The sequence below is a fragment of the Boleophthalmus pectinirostris genome, unplaced genomic scaffold, assembly GCF_026225935.1.
Source record: "Boleophthalmus pectinirostris isolate CB_2022bp ecotype Guang Dong unplaced genomic scaffold, ASM2622593v1 HiC_scaffold_4, whole genome shotgun sequence".
In the NCBI taxonomy this organism is placed as follows: Eukaryota; Metazoa; Chordata; class Actinopteri; order Gobiiformes; family Gobiidae; genus Boleophthalmus; species Boleophthalmus pectinirostris.
The window spans coordinates 22,640,660-22,654,090 of record NW_026571353.1 but is presented as its reverse complement, the minus strand read 5'-3'; the positions used below and the strand labels follow the sequence as shown (position 1 = coordinate 22,654,090).

Here is a 13,431-nt window from a genome sequence, read left to right as displayed (position 1 = left end):
CGTAAATGCACCACAGTGGTACATTCAAAACACCAATGTTCTGTCTTGTTAGTAATTATAATTTAGCTCAATTTCTTTACTCTATTTCAGGTAATTGCATATTAAAGCGCTCGTTAAAATTCCTCGTTTTGTTTGTAATGTAATTTATAAATAGAAAAGTAATATTCCCCTCGATATACAAAAAATAGTTTAGAGGGAGTTTTTGTTCAACGGTAATCCACAAGAGGGCACTGCTTTGAAAGATCATTTCACTTCTCCCCAAGAGCAGAGGAAGATCCATTAGCAAACATGGCGGCGCGCACACGACTGCCCTTGCTTTTTACCAAAAACTTACCTCGTTTGACAAGCCAAAAGCTTGCCCACACCGAAGCGGTTCTGAAGGAGCCCGTGTACCCGCCTATAGTCGCATCCCTCACGGCCAAAAGTAAATCTGCAGAACGGCGGCGAGAGGAGGAGAGGATCCAGAGAAAATGTGCAGCGAGCGTGGAGGACAAGATATCAATGATCACATCGCTCCAACGGATGAAATATGTAATTTATCCCCAAACCTTTGCCCGTGGTGCTGACAGATGGTACCAGCACTATACCAAGACAGCGTACATCTCTGGTCTACCCGATAAATTCGCCGTAATCCAGAATGATAATGAAAATACGCCTCCTGTCTCCACTTCAACAACCGGCATAAACGAGGATGCCCTTGCCGAAATACGTGCCCTTATTGCCCGTGTGATTCTTCAGGAGCACTGGTGGACCGTAAAGAAACGCCGTCCATTCCTCTACAGAAATCAAGAGCTCGTTATTGGTCCTTTGCTTAGAAATCTAGTATCCGGGCTCACCCACAACTTGGCCAAATACAACCCTCTACTTCTCCAATCCAGTTTAGGTACTGACTTCCCTTATTCTAGTTATAATGATTGTAATTATGGCTGTGTAGTTTAAGGCTACAGAAATATTTTTTTTAATGACTATAATTGGCAAATCAGAAAGTCTGCATTTATGTTCCTGTAATGTCATATTTATTGCAAACCACTAAATACTCATGTTTGTCCTCAGCCTTTTCTGTATTGTCAAATCTAAAATGACAAAGGTGCGCGATGAATGTGTTATATTGCTCCAAAATTCAAACTTTCCTACTGTAAGCAGGTTACCTCTACTGGTCACCTGCTTGTCTTCTTGGACATAAGTTTAATGATGCGTATTTCAGGTAAAGCATCTCCAAAGAGATGAGTAGGCTGGGGGCTCGCCACCAGAAAAGTGCCCCTTTGAACATTGTTCTTCCACATAATGAACTTTCTGTTTCTTTTCATCAAATCAGACATGAATCCACAAGTGAACTTCTACTGGAGGAGAGGACAGCGTATCATCCCCAAAGGACACCGGAAAGGGAGAGTAGAACCTCGCAGGTTCCAGATTGATGACCACCCTCACAGTCAGATCAGAGTAACACAACAACTGCCACAGGTACAAGTCACTTACATTTTACGAAGGTATAAATAATTATATATATATATAAAACATTAACAGTGTTGATGTGAAAAATATTGTGATATCATTGATTACTGTGTTTCTATCTGACACTTCATATTTTATCTATAATTGGTCTAGTTTGCCCTAATGGAGGACTCATATGCAGTGGAAGTACCAGAGATAACCTGTGCCCCTGACATGCTGCCTATGTTCAAAAGGCAGTATGAAAACCATATATACACAGGTAAAGTTTCTGTTAGTTACATTCACCCGTAGTAGGTCTAAAAAGTCATTCATGCAGAAATGGATCTATCCTGAATGAGCACATTATTATCATGGTTTGACATTAGTAAAAGCCAAATGCTGGTGGATTTGATTAGATAGATTTAACTTTTATACATGCATACATATTATACATTGTATAGAGCTCAGGAATTTGAGATTGAGTCCATCTTTGTTGAGCCTTCATAGAGTTAACGCAAGCCACTGGTGAATACATCAAACACACAATACATTAGTTTGAACACGAATTCCAGTACTTTATATCTTAAATTCTTCATTAGTTTAAATTTAAACATGTAAATACTATGTAAAAGAATGATGGCACAATCCCAATTTCAACACCTACATAATCACAGGAGCATTATGTAACTTCTCTGGACAGTGCACCGCCTGCTTCCTGTTTCCATGGAGACATTATTGATCTGTAATTTTTTTGAGTTCTAAACTTTTTTTTTTTTTTTTTTTCAATAACTTTTTTCTAATAAAGGTTACTTACTGTGAGCGGGGGATACATGCATACATACACCTCAAAGTAAAGCTATAATACTGAATGGTTCATGTTTCCACAGGTGCCAAGCTCCCAGACCCAGCCTGTTATGGCCACACACAGTTCCACCTCGTGCCTGACCGTTACCATAGAGACAGAATGGCCCGCCAACAACAGTCAGACCAGATCGAAGTGTTTCTCCGTGCTAATGCTGTGGCTAGTCTTTTTGCATGGACAGGAGCTCAGGCCATGTATCAAGGTAAGGGAGGGACAGTGAAGTGTCGAATGTTACCCAAAAGAACCTTGCTGTCATTAAATGTGCTGAAGTATTCTGTAACCACATACATTTTCTGAGTATTCTTCCCATCACTGCTACTAGTTATAATATTAATCCAGATTATGATGGATTGTTTTGTCCTCCCAGGTTTTTGGAGCCATCAGGATGTGATCCGCCCCTTTGTGTCCCAGGCCGTGATCACAGATGGGAAGTTCTTCTCGTTTTTCTGTTACCAACTCAACACAGTGGCTTTATCCGTGCAGACTGATGTGGACAACCCCCGAAAGAACGTGCTCTGGGGGACTGAGAGCCTGCCCCTGTACGACACCATAGAGGATGGAGAGGTGGTTGGCATGAACGATGATGTTGTTAAGCTCTTGGTGCAATTTCTGATGAACCGACCGTAGGAGATGACACTTTTAAAAGTGAAACTAAATTCTATAAACTGTAAGTGAGGGAAGAACAGCAGAACACTTAAACTTAGGCTGTGTACATTGTATATATGCAGACAATAAATTAAAATCAAAATTTCTTCTGATGTCATATCTAATATATTAATTATATTGAATTCTATGAATTGATGGTGACTATGTAACTTTTCTGAAAGTTTCAATGAAGGACATTTAATTATAGACTGTATAAAGAATTTATACATTTATCTGTATGGAGATGACAGATGACTCTACCAGGCAGGTATTTTTTGGAAATAAAATTTGAATTTAGTAAATGCAAACATCACACATTTTATGCCATAATATTAGGGATGTAATGATATCCAAATCTCTCAATGCGATATTTTTACGATATGCATCTCACAGTACGATATATATTGAGACATTTTGTGGCACAAAACTCTGAATGTTACTTTTCTATCATAATCCAAATAATTAAGATTTAAAAGTGCTTAATAACAGTTGTTTTCTCATGTAGATTGTACTGAAACAGGGCAAAGGATCATGGACTATGTAGTTCAGTCTCTTTTTTTAAGCTGTTGCTGCACCATAACACTGAATTTAAGCAAAGAAACATGTAATTCGATATCTTGTGATGACAATGTGTGACTTTTGATGGTACAATTTCACGATATGTCGGTTATTGTTACATCCCTACATAATAGAGAATATTCCAGATAAAGTGATACAGTCCAAATAGAGACAACCAAATGGCGTACCCTCCAGGCCCAGATCTACAGTGGTGCAAAAAGGTGCAGTGCAACCCGTTAAAAATGGTTGCACCTGCACTTGAGGTGCCTAAAATAATGCAACATAATGGAAGCATATTCTGTTTGTACCCCTTTGAAACTAATGCACACCCTCCACCACAAACAGCATCTCTTAATTTGAGCACCTCAGTGTCAGCCCATTTTCCTCAACTTGAATAATGGCTGCAAAATCACAAGTTACATGGTGGTTGAGAGTATAGTATATACTACATTGTCAGTATCTAGGCCTGTCATGATAACAAATATTAAAGTTTTGCTGAAGTAAATATAGATGATAAACAGTAGTTAATTTGTATCTATAAAGAGTCATACAAATTGGTAATTCAACCTTCGACAGCTCAAATTAGATGATGAAAAAAATTTCCACAATAAGTATTAAACCCCAAAATATATTGTTCCATCTACCATGTATGGAATGATAAGTTGATAGAGTATTTATCGCGACAGGCCTATCAATATCTACATTTCCTAAAATAAGTTTAATTACATGACAAATGGAACAAACTGAGTATGTAATATATTTTAATTAGTTTCTGTTACAGTGATTGATTATTCATAATACACAGAAGCAATACAATATTATACAAATACTTAAGTTGATAGACATACAACAGAAGAATAGATATAGGCACAGTACAAGGGGAAAACTAGTTGTTTACTACCACAAGAATAACCTGGATTGTTGCTGTGAGTAAGGCACTGCTCAAATAAGTGATATACTCTGGTTGAGGCTTTGTTACAGCAGCCATTTTAGGGACCAATACAGTAGAGAGTAAATATAGATTTATAGCCCATCAAATATTGCTCACGGTGAAAATAAACATGGAAAACCTTTTGTATTATACTGTTATATTATGCTGTTGTATATAAAGGTGCACTATGTAACTTTTTTGGTGGAGGGTCAGTTATCACCTTGGTCTCCATGGAGATTTCCCACAGTATGGCTTTAAAGAAGACCTATTGTGCCTATATTTGGTTTATACAGTAGTTATATTCTATGACAGCAATTGATCATTATGTTACACATTTTAAATTGCAATATTAATTTAAAACAACTTATGCTTTGCAACTTCAGGTGAATAAATGCTCTGGGAAACAACATGGTTAAAAGCTCTAAAAAGTTGATTTTGCATAATAGGTGTGCTTTAAACATTTCTATATTCATGGATCCAAGCAGGTGAACCCTGCCAAATTACAAACCAAATTAGAGGTCAGATCTGTGGAAAGGCAACCCGTTAAATTAAATATTAAATTAAAAAAAACACAAATAGTATAAAGCTAGACGAGCTTAATGCCATACAGTGGACAATTCCAGAAATGCATCTCAGTGGAAACAAGCAGATGGCGGATCTCCCCAAAGGAAAATGACACATATTGCACCTTTAATAAGTCACTTAGTTGCATTTATTATATTGCTACTCTCATAGGAAGTTTAGTGTTTTAAGAAACGGCTTGAGTGTTATTGCTTAATGTAACAGACAGTGATAGAAGCAATCGATCCAAAACTTGAATGTTCTTCCTTTTAAACCTTTCTCTGTCTTGTAGATGAGCGTCCATCTGCCGCTGCGTTCTCTCCGTGCAGTCTGTTAGTGACAAAATACAGCATTCATTTTATACTAATAAGTAACTATACCAGAAAGCTTTTAAGACTGATCCAAGCTTAAAGGTCCTGCATTATGCAAAACTGACTTTTGATTGTGAGCTTTTAGCCATGTTATAATGTTGTTACCTCATCAGAAGCATACCTGGAGTAGTGGTATGTTTCATTCACACATGTATTATTAGTGTGCTCTCCAAAGCTCAAAATGCTCTTGATTCACTTTGTGATGTCATGAAGTGATAGTTTTTACATTAACAGCTACCTTTACCTTAAGTTAAATAGAGATTGGCAAAAGTAGAACAGAAATCATCCAAATTATTCTAGTGAAGGTGTATGGAGTTTAAAAACATAAGGGAGCACTTCCAGAGTGTTTTCCATTTGAGAGAAGAATGCAGCCTTAATATGCAGGGTTTGTGTGTTAAACATATGTGAATGAAACAAAACACAACTCAAGGTATGTTTATGATGACGAAACAACATAACATGGATCAGAAAATACCGTAATATAGGCCCTTTAAAGGAGAACAATCTCTAAATCAAATAATATTAGACTTTGGATTTCTTTGGATTTCTCATCTTATTTTTGTTCTTTGCCATAACATTTATGCAATGGCTCTCAAACGCTTCACATCAAGTAAAGATGTGGTTTTCTGAGTACCACCAGATCTAATTCCAGGTCTAATCTAAGGCTAAACCAGGTCTATAAATGGACTACATCATTTCCTCTGTAGTTCAAAACAAGGAATTATCCAAAGGAGGACAAAACAAGTGGATAAAATCAACTCTAAATTAAGCAAAACGACATACTGAAGATGACTGAAATCATAATTAGCAAATTATCTTGTCATTGTGTAAAACTGGGTGATTTTCTTTCTGGGGCAAGAAAAAATTGATGTTTTTCTTCAAAATTTTGCCTAAATTAACATATAAATAAAGTAAAAAATAAAATGAGGCCATAAAGTGTAATTTTCCTCCAGAAAATTATAATACAAAGGGTTACTCACTGATTTGTATTTTGGTCAGGGTTTCCTTCAGCTCCTGTTAACAGAGACAGCAGTTCATTTAGATTGGTTCACTGTCAGAATATACAGATGTGGACTAAATTGTTGGAACCCCTCTGACAATGAAAGAAAAATCAACAGTCATCACTGAAATAACTTGAAACTGATAAAAACAATAATAAATACAAATGTATTGTCCAACGAAAGTCCAACGAAAATCAAACATTGCTTTTCTCCTGTGGTTAAACAGAATCATTAGAAAAAACTAAATAATGAACCTGGCCTGGACACAAATGATGGTACCCTTAACTTAATATTGTGTTGCACAACCTTTTGAGGCAAACTCTGCAATCAAACAATTTCTATAACTGTCAGTGAGACTTCTGCACTGGTCAACTGCTATTTTGACCTACTTCGCATGAGCAAACTGTTCTAGGTTTGAAGGGTGCCTTCTCCAGACAGCATGTTTCAGCTCATTTTACAGATATTCAATAGGATCTTCTGGGCTCACAGAAGAACACTTCAGAACAGTCCAATGTTCTGTTCTTAGCCATTCTTAGGTTGTTTTTAGCTGTATGTTTTGGTCATCATACTGTTGGAAACACCCATGACCTACAACAGAGACCAAGCTTTGTGACACTAGTCAACACATTTCGGTACAAAATACCTTGATAGTTTTGAGATTTCGTTGTACCCTGCACATATTCAAGACACCCTGTGCCAGATGCAGCAAAACAGCCCTAGAACATAACCAAGCCTCCTCCATGCTTCACAGTAGGAAGAATGTTCTTTTCTTGTTGTGCTTGATTTTTGCATCTGTGAACATAGAGCTGATGTGTCTTGCCAAAGAGTTCTAGTTTTGTTTCATCTCATCTGTCCAAAGGACATTCTCCTAGAAGCTTTGTGGCTTGTCTCACTTTTTTATGATTTGGTCTCAACAGTGGTGTCCTCAAATGAAGTCCACATTGGCATAAACAGTGACGGATGGTGCAATCTGACACTCATGTACCTTGCCCTTTGAATTAACATTTAATTTCTTTGGCATCTGTTCTGGGCTTGTTGTTTACCATTTGTATGATCCATCTCTTCAATTTGTCATCAGTTTTCCTCTTGCGGCCATGTCCAGGGAGGTTGGCTACAGTCCTGTGGACCTTAAACTTCTGAATAACATGTGCAACTGTTATCACAGGAACATCTTGCTGCTTGGAGACGGTCTTAGGGCCTTTATCTTTAACCTGCTTGTTCATCATTTTCTTTCTAGTCTACTGACACAGTTCTCTTCTTCATTTTCTCTGGTCCATGTTCAATGTTGTCTCCATCATGTCTCGAAACAGCACAATGACAAGATGTCGCCCTTCAAACAGGCAGACTGACTGAGGACAAATTTGAAGACACCTGTGATGCAGATTAGAGGACACACCCAAGTTTAACATGTCCCTATTGTTCAGTTTACAATCTTTTCTAGGGGTACCATCGTTTTTGTCAGGCCAGTTTCATTAGTTTGTTTTTTTAAATCATTCGGATGAACAACAAGTCAATAGCAGTGTCTTATTTTCATTGGTTATTTTTCAGGAACTTTTTATTTATTATTTATTATTGCTTTTCTTAGTTATTTCAGTGACCATCTTTGTTTTTTCTTTCATTACCAGAGGGGTACCAACAATTTTGTTGGTAAGGAGCAGCGGGGACCCATCTCAAGATCTTGAGCTAGGCTTGTTCAGGACTAACTTACCTGGTGGTAGCTTATTATATTGGTTAAACTTCTATGACTCACTACAGATGCAAAGTACTAACTAAAGTGTTTCATTCTGCTGTTTATTTGTTGCAGGTCATAATTTTTTAACAATATAGTACATTTAGAATAGATTTTTTGTAGTTTAAATCTGCTCTTGCGTTATTGTGACAGTGGCATAAATTTGTTTCAGTATTATCGTTTAATGTCTACATTTTCTTCTGCAGTATATTGAACTTCAAAATTGGTTATCATGATAAGGCTTTTTCAGGATTTTTCACCATTGAAAATATATAGTATTTAGTTTTGAATTGTTAATTACTATGGCAACAGTCAAATATTTAATAATTTGGACAGCTTCAAAAACAATTCCATTATTATCTTGTAGACAATATTCAACCCATTACAGATCACAAGGCCATACCTGACTGGTCATCTTTTTTGGAGCCTGTCTTTTCATATATCAGGATTACAGCCACCAGGACCAGGACCTCCACGAGAATACCAATGAAGGGCTTGAGAGGCTCGAAGTAGGTGATGACTCTGAGCTGCAAGTAGCCCACAGATGTTCCAATGCCATACACAGCTCCACAGTAATACAGCCCAGAGTCAGACTCTGTCAAGTTATGCACCACCAACTTTGCCTTCTTCTCATCTTTGGTGATTTTATAGCGATGACCAGGTGAATCAACCTCAATTTTCACCTAAATAGAAAACGCAATTTTATAGATATCTTGTTGTGACAAGGTTAAAATACTCCAACACACCAAATACTTGTTTCCATGTGCTTTGTCTGAAATGTTCCATAGTATGCCATTAAACTTAATTTTTATCTACTATCATATAGGCCTATTGCATTTATTGTTTTGTATGTAGAGCGATGAATCTGCAGGGAGAATGTACACTAATAAACATTTCAGTAAATTAGAATATAGGGCTATTTTTCATCGGCTGTCCTAAACTCTAGTTTGTGAATGTTACATTTTTAGATACTATGAACCAAATGCTCCTCTTAACTAATAATTAATTAAAATATTTCTAAGTAGTAATCAAAAGTGAGTTTGTTTACCCACATATTACATAGTGATCATAATGTTTGCTGCATTATTTTTTATTAAGATTTCAGACAAACCTTATTGGTCCCATTCTGTTTGTACCAGTTCCAACTTAAAGGCTTGGGTTTCTTCTCGTCCATTTTACAGATCATGACCACAGAGTCACCCACATAACTCACTATGGGCTTATCCCGCACCTCACCCAGATATGGAGCTGAATACAGACAAAGTAGGTTTTAATGTCTATTGAATCAGAAATATTGGTTAATTAATAAACATTGAACAAAGAGGATGAGGGGCTACATAAAAAAAAAAGAATAAAAAAAACTTACCTGCTAAAATGAAGTCAACTTTGGCTTTGGGATCGAAAATGCATGAGTACGTTCCTAAGTCTTCTTCATTCATAATGCTGAACCTTGAAGAAGATTATTGTGTAACATTACATTTTATATCTAATTAAAATCTGGAAAGAGATTGGATAGTGGTCGTAAACATACTCTCTCCTCAGATAGTAGCGGCCATTTTGCAGTTGAATATTGGAATAACTGGTCTCAATTGTCTTCCCATCTTTCGTCCAGTATCCGGTTATGTTTGGCAGCCTTTTGTTGTTCCCAGTCCAGGCACACTCAAGGTTTAGTGTCACGGGATTGACCACTTCAACCTTTTCTGTATGATTTTCTCCTACAACATTCAGAAGCACAAATAATACAATTACAGGTGGGTGATTTGAAAATTAAATGTTTTCCTTTAAATTCAACAACAATCATCAACACAGAAAACAAAACTCATCTGTCCATCTTCATTTTCAAACCAAAAATCGCTCATTTGAAGAGAGCGAAGAACAGATTTTAAAGGGTCCAAATTTTCTTATTCATGTTATAATGTTTCCTCATCAAAAATATACCTGGAGTTGTGTTTTATTTCATTCATACATTTTAACACACTACACATTTAAACTGTGTACTTCTCTCAAATGGAAAACACTGTCCCACTTTGTGATGTCATGTAGTCATACAGGAAGTCCTCCTCTGTATTTTATTTTAAACTCCGTACACCTTCACGGGAATCATTTGGATAATTTCAGCCTTGGAAATTCTCATTTCTACTGAACAAAAGGTAAAAATTTGTTGTTAACTTGAAAACCATGGTTTCATGACATCACAATGTGGAACTGAGCATTTTGAGGTTTGAACATGTAGACAGACTAACAATAAAGGGTTACTCAAACGTGTGAATGAAACAGAACACAGCTGAAGGAATGTTTTTGATAAAAAGTATTGATAATAAAAAACACTGATAAACAACATTGTTTTAAAGGTCACAAGAGTAAATTTTGCATAATATAGGACCTTTAAGCAGAGAGAAAATGTGTTTGCTAGAGGAGTGAAGGAAAATATTTTTGTGAAGAAATAAAATCCGTGTTTGAACAGAAATGGCAGCCTGCTGTTTAATCTACCAGCTGTTTACAGACGTGTACTCAGGCCACCGGGAACGACCACAACAAGCTAATCAAATATTTATCAGGTAACGCTGAAGGTGAGACAGCCAACATATAATAGGTGCAGAACTCATAATGGTTGCGGTAAACAAGGGTAGGGCAGTTTCACTTTAAAACTCCTCCCTTTGGGCTTGGACTTAGGTACTCAGAGCAGCATAAATTCCCAGCGCTTCAAGCCAGATCCTTCAGCTGAAAATGGCTTCTGGATGGGAGTCGAAACACCTTGATCTTGAAAAACAGTCCAAATGACCACCAATGAAACCTTTTCTACATCATATTTTTGCCATCCATCAGAAATGTACATGTATGTTTCTTAGTTCTTGATAATGCATATTCACTTGTTTGGAACATTTTCAAGTTTCTTCTTGCGTCCTTAGCATAGACTGCATATGTAAACCAGCTAGTCGCTTTCCAAATAGTAAGTGTTCTTGGGGGCGCTTCTGGCTTTCTATTTGAGTTCACACTATTATTACTTTGCTATTTTATACGTAAATAAATTCCTATTCCTAATATGGAACTTACTCCAAATTTGCTCCTATAACTGCTAGCTGCATGAGCTTCATTTGACTGGAGGATGATGTCACACTTCCTTAGTTCACTTTTTTATACAATCTATTGTCCTTAGGCATAAGAGGCTTTACTTGGCCTAATGTGGTGTGTGAGTTGCTGGAGGGGCCAATGGCAGCCTCACTTCTGTCCGTCTACTCCAGGGCAGCTGTGGCTACAATCGTAGTTTAACACTACTGTGCATGGAATGAATGAATATTGCACTGTGAAGCACTTTGAGTGTCCAAAAAGTGCTAAATACATTTAATGCATTATTATTATTATTATTCATCAGTGGTTTTCAAACTGTGATATATGTAGAAGTAAGTTTTTTAATAATTAAAGTTTTTGAGTCCGTTGTAGCCACATTTTCTTCCTCCTTTTGGTTAGCAATAGTACAGATCTGGCAATCTGGCAAAATATTTTCTGGTGCTTCTTGGTGTGAAAAGTTCAAAACTAAACTTTTGATATGTTGAAACATTGCCTGCCGTTGATAACAGAACTGGTTATAATGTGAGGTGTGAGTTACCTGTGAGTACCACACTCTTTTGTCCAGTTTGCAGTGGGGTCAGAGGCGCCACGGGGGGAGTGTTGGGACCGGAGGTCTCTGACAGTGAGGACAAATAATAATTACTGAAGATTATACAATACAATGCAGAAGATTACACAAACATTGTAAACTGATACGTCTTACCTACAGGCGGCTCAGTTATAACCGTGGTGTTCTCTGAAACCAAAAGAAGATCTGTGAACCAAATTTGAGACATAAATTTAGGTGTATAGCATTACTCCAAATAGACATATGCACACTGAAACCAGGAAAGGACTTATTTGTATTGCAATTGATGTTATTGGTATTGCTAGAAAGTTGCATATTATAGGATTATTTGTAATGGTATTTGTGGAGAAAAACAGGCAACTAAACTAGGCCAAGTTACATGTGACATCTGTGAGAAGGTGTCCCGCTAACAGTATGAGTGTATGTTTTTAAGTTATTTTTAGCAGTAAAATTCAATAGCTGAAGTTTGATAAGTATAAAGCTATACTGTGGAATAGAGTTGAGCAAAAAAATATTGAAATATCGATATATCGTATAGTTTAATGTGATGACACAGAATCGATATAGTGGGCTGCTGTATCTATATATCTCCAAGAGTATGTTTTGGTATATTTTACTTAATTATTTAGTTACATAGCTACAGTTTTGTTGCTTGTTTAGAGAAAGGAAACTTGTTTATGCAACACATTTGACATTTTCACTGGCTTGAAGATTCAAATGGTTGTGTTTCATATATACTTTGGATGAGAAAAGCTTTAACAAAGACTTCCAGTATCCCAGCCACAATTTAGCCTTTATTTTTATTGAACTGTACTGAATCGATTTGAAATATATTGTATTGAATTGTATCGAATTGAAAGCTTCGAGATATGTATCGCATTGTGGCCTGTGTATTGATGTATGTATCGTATCGACAACTTCTTAGTGATACCCAGACCTACATTTTGAGCAAAAAAAACATCCCCAAAGACAAAAAAGAAGCATGCTGTCCACTCAAAAAGTTACATAGCACACCTTTGCTGTAAAAACTAAGCCTCTAATTCGACTTAAGAAAGTTTCATGGTGATTACAGGCCTTATTTTACTAAGGACTGGGTTTGAGCATACAACAATGAAAAAGAGATTCCTTTTAACAGACCCTGATTCAAATGTGTCCATTCCTGTAAAGTGATCTGAGCTCTCCCTAGTCACCTAGCCAATGTGTTTTAAAGGGACAAGATACAAAAAAGCTTGTTGCATGGAAATAATACAGCATACTACATAACTATATTTTCAAAGATGTTGCTATTTCTACAAGTGTTAAGTTATAATTAATTAATGAATAGATGTAGAAAATTATAGGCCTATTGACCATGATGGTAAATACAGTACTACAGTAACCAGTGCAATGACAACACTTGGCCCTACCAGTTCCAAGGTTACAGAGATATTCTAGATGACAAAAATATATACAATAAAAACAGCAACAAAACTAAGGTATTTACTTGTATTGACGTGTCTGCAGACCATTAGCAGCAAGAGCAGTTGGCAGGACAGGTGCGTATAAGAAGCAGACATAGTTGTGGTGGCAGTGTCCTCTATATATGTCCCATGCGTTGATGTCCTCTCTTCGCTGTGGTCGTTGGTGCATCGTCTAACCACCTCTCCCCTCCCCTCCCTCCATCCCTCCCCCCTATCCTCCCCCTCCCTCCCCCCTCTACTGCTGC

The 13,431-nt window shown here is 36.9% G+C and overlaps 2 protein-coding genes across 3 annotated transcripts; one reads left to right on the top strand and one right to left on the bottom strand.

Moving 5' to 3' along the window:
* Window positions 1-268: 268 nt before the first annotated feature.
* mrps30 (mitochondrial ribosomal protein S30) lies at window positions 269-3,045 on the top strand. Its single transcript, XM_020936440.2, has 5 exons — window positions 269-883; window positions 1,316-1,461; window positions 1,606-1,711; window positions 2,319-2,495; window positions 2,661-3,045. Exons 1-5 carry the CDS (start codon window positions 289-291, stop codon window positions 2,918-2,920), a joined length of 1,284 nt encoding a protein of 427 aa, XP_020792099.2. The 5' UTR covers window positions 269-288; the 3' UTR covers window positions 2,921-3,045.
* Window positions 3,046-4,247: 1,202 nt separating this feature from the next.
* On the bottom strand, window positions 4,248-13,361 carry emb (embigin). Of its 2 annotated transcripts, none has more exons than XM_020918125.2 (9): window positions 13,210-13,361; window positions 11,862-11,912; window positions 11,697-11,774; window positions 9,621-9,804; window positions 9,456-9,538; window positions 9,201-9,337; window positions 8,493-8,772; window positions 6,340-6,373; window positions 4,248-5,318 (listed from the first exon to the last, which is right to left on the bottom strand). In XM_020918125.2, exons 1-9 carry the CDS (start codon window positions 13,280-13,282, stop codon window positions 5,258-5,260), a joined length of 981 nt encoding a protein of 326 aa, XP_020773784.2. In that variant the 5' UTR covers window positions 13,283-13,361; the 3' UTR covers window positions 4,248-5,257. The 2 variants fall into 2 exon arrangements, with proteins under 2 accessions (XP_020773784.2, XP_055017804.1); XM_055161829.1 differs by having other exon boundaries at window positions 11,862-11,894.
* Window positions 13,362-13,431: the final 70 nt, after the last annotated feature.

Bases quoted from the DNA above. Each gene is read 5' to 3' on its own strand.
- mrps30 (XM_020936440.2), top strand. From the start codon at position 289: ATGGCGGCGCGCACACGACTGCCCTTGCTTTTTACCAAAAACTTACCT. The intron at 1,712-2,318 runs GTAAAGTTTCTG...ATGTTTCCACAG, and splicing joins TGAAAACCATATATACACAG to GTGCCAAGCTCCCAGACCCA. The intron at 2,496-2,660 runs GTAAGGGAGGGA...TTGTCCTCCCAG, and splicing joins AGCTCAGGCCATGTATCAAG to GTTTTTGGAGCCATCAGGAT.
- emb (XM_020918125.2), bottom strand. From the start codon at position 13,282: ATGTCTGCTTCTTATACGCACCTGTCCTGCCAACTGCTCTTGCTGCTA. The intron at 8,773-9,200 runs GTTTGTCTGAAA...TTTTCTATTTAG, and splicing joins AACAGAATGGGACCAATAAG to GTGAAAATTGAGGTTGATTC. The intron at 5,319-6,339 runs GTGAGTAACCCT...TGTCACTAACAG, and splicing joins CCTGACCAAAATACAAATCA to ACTGCACGGAGAGAACGCAG.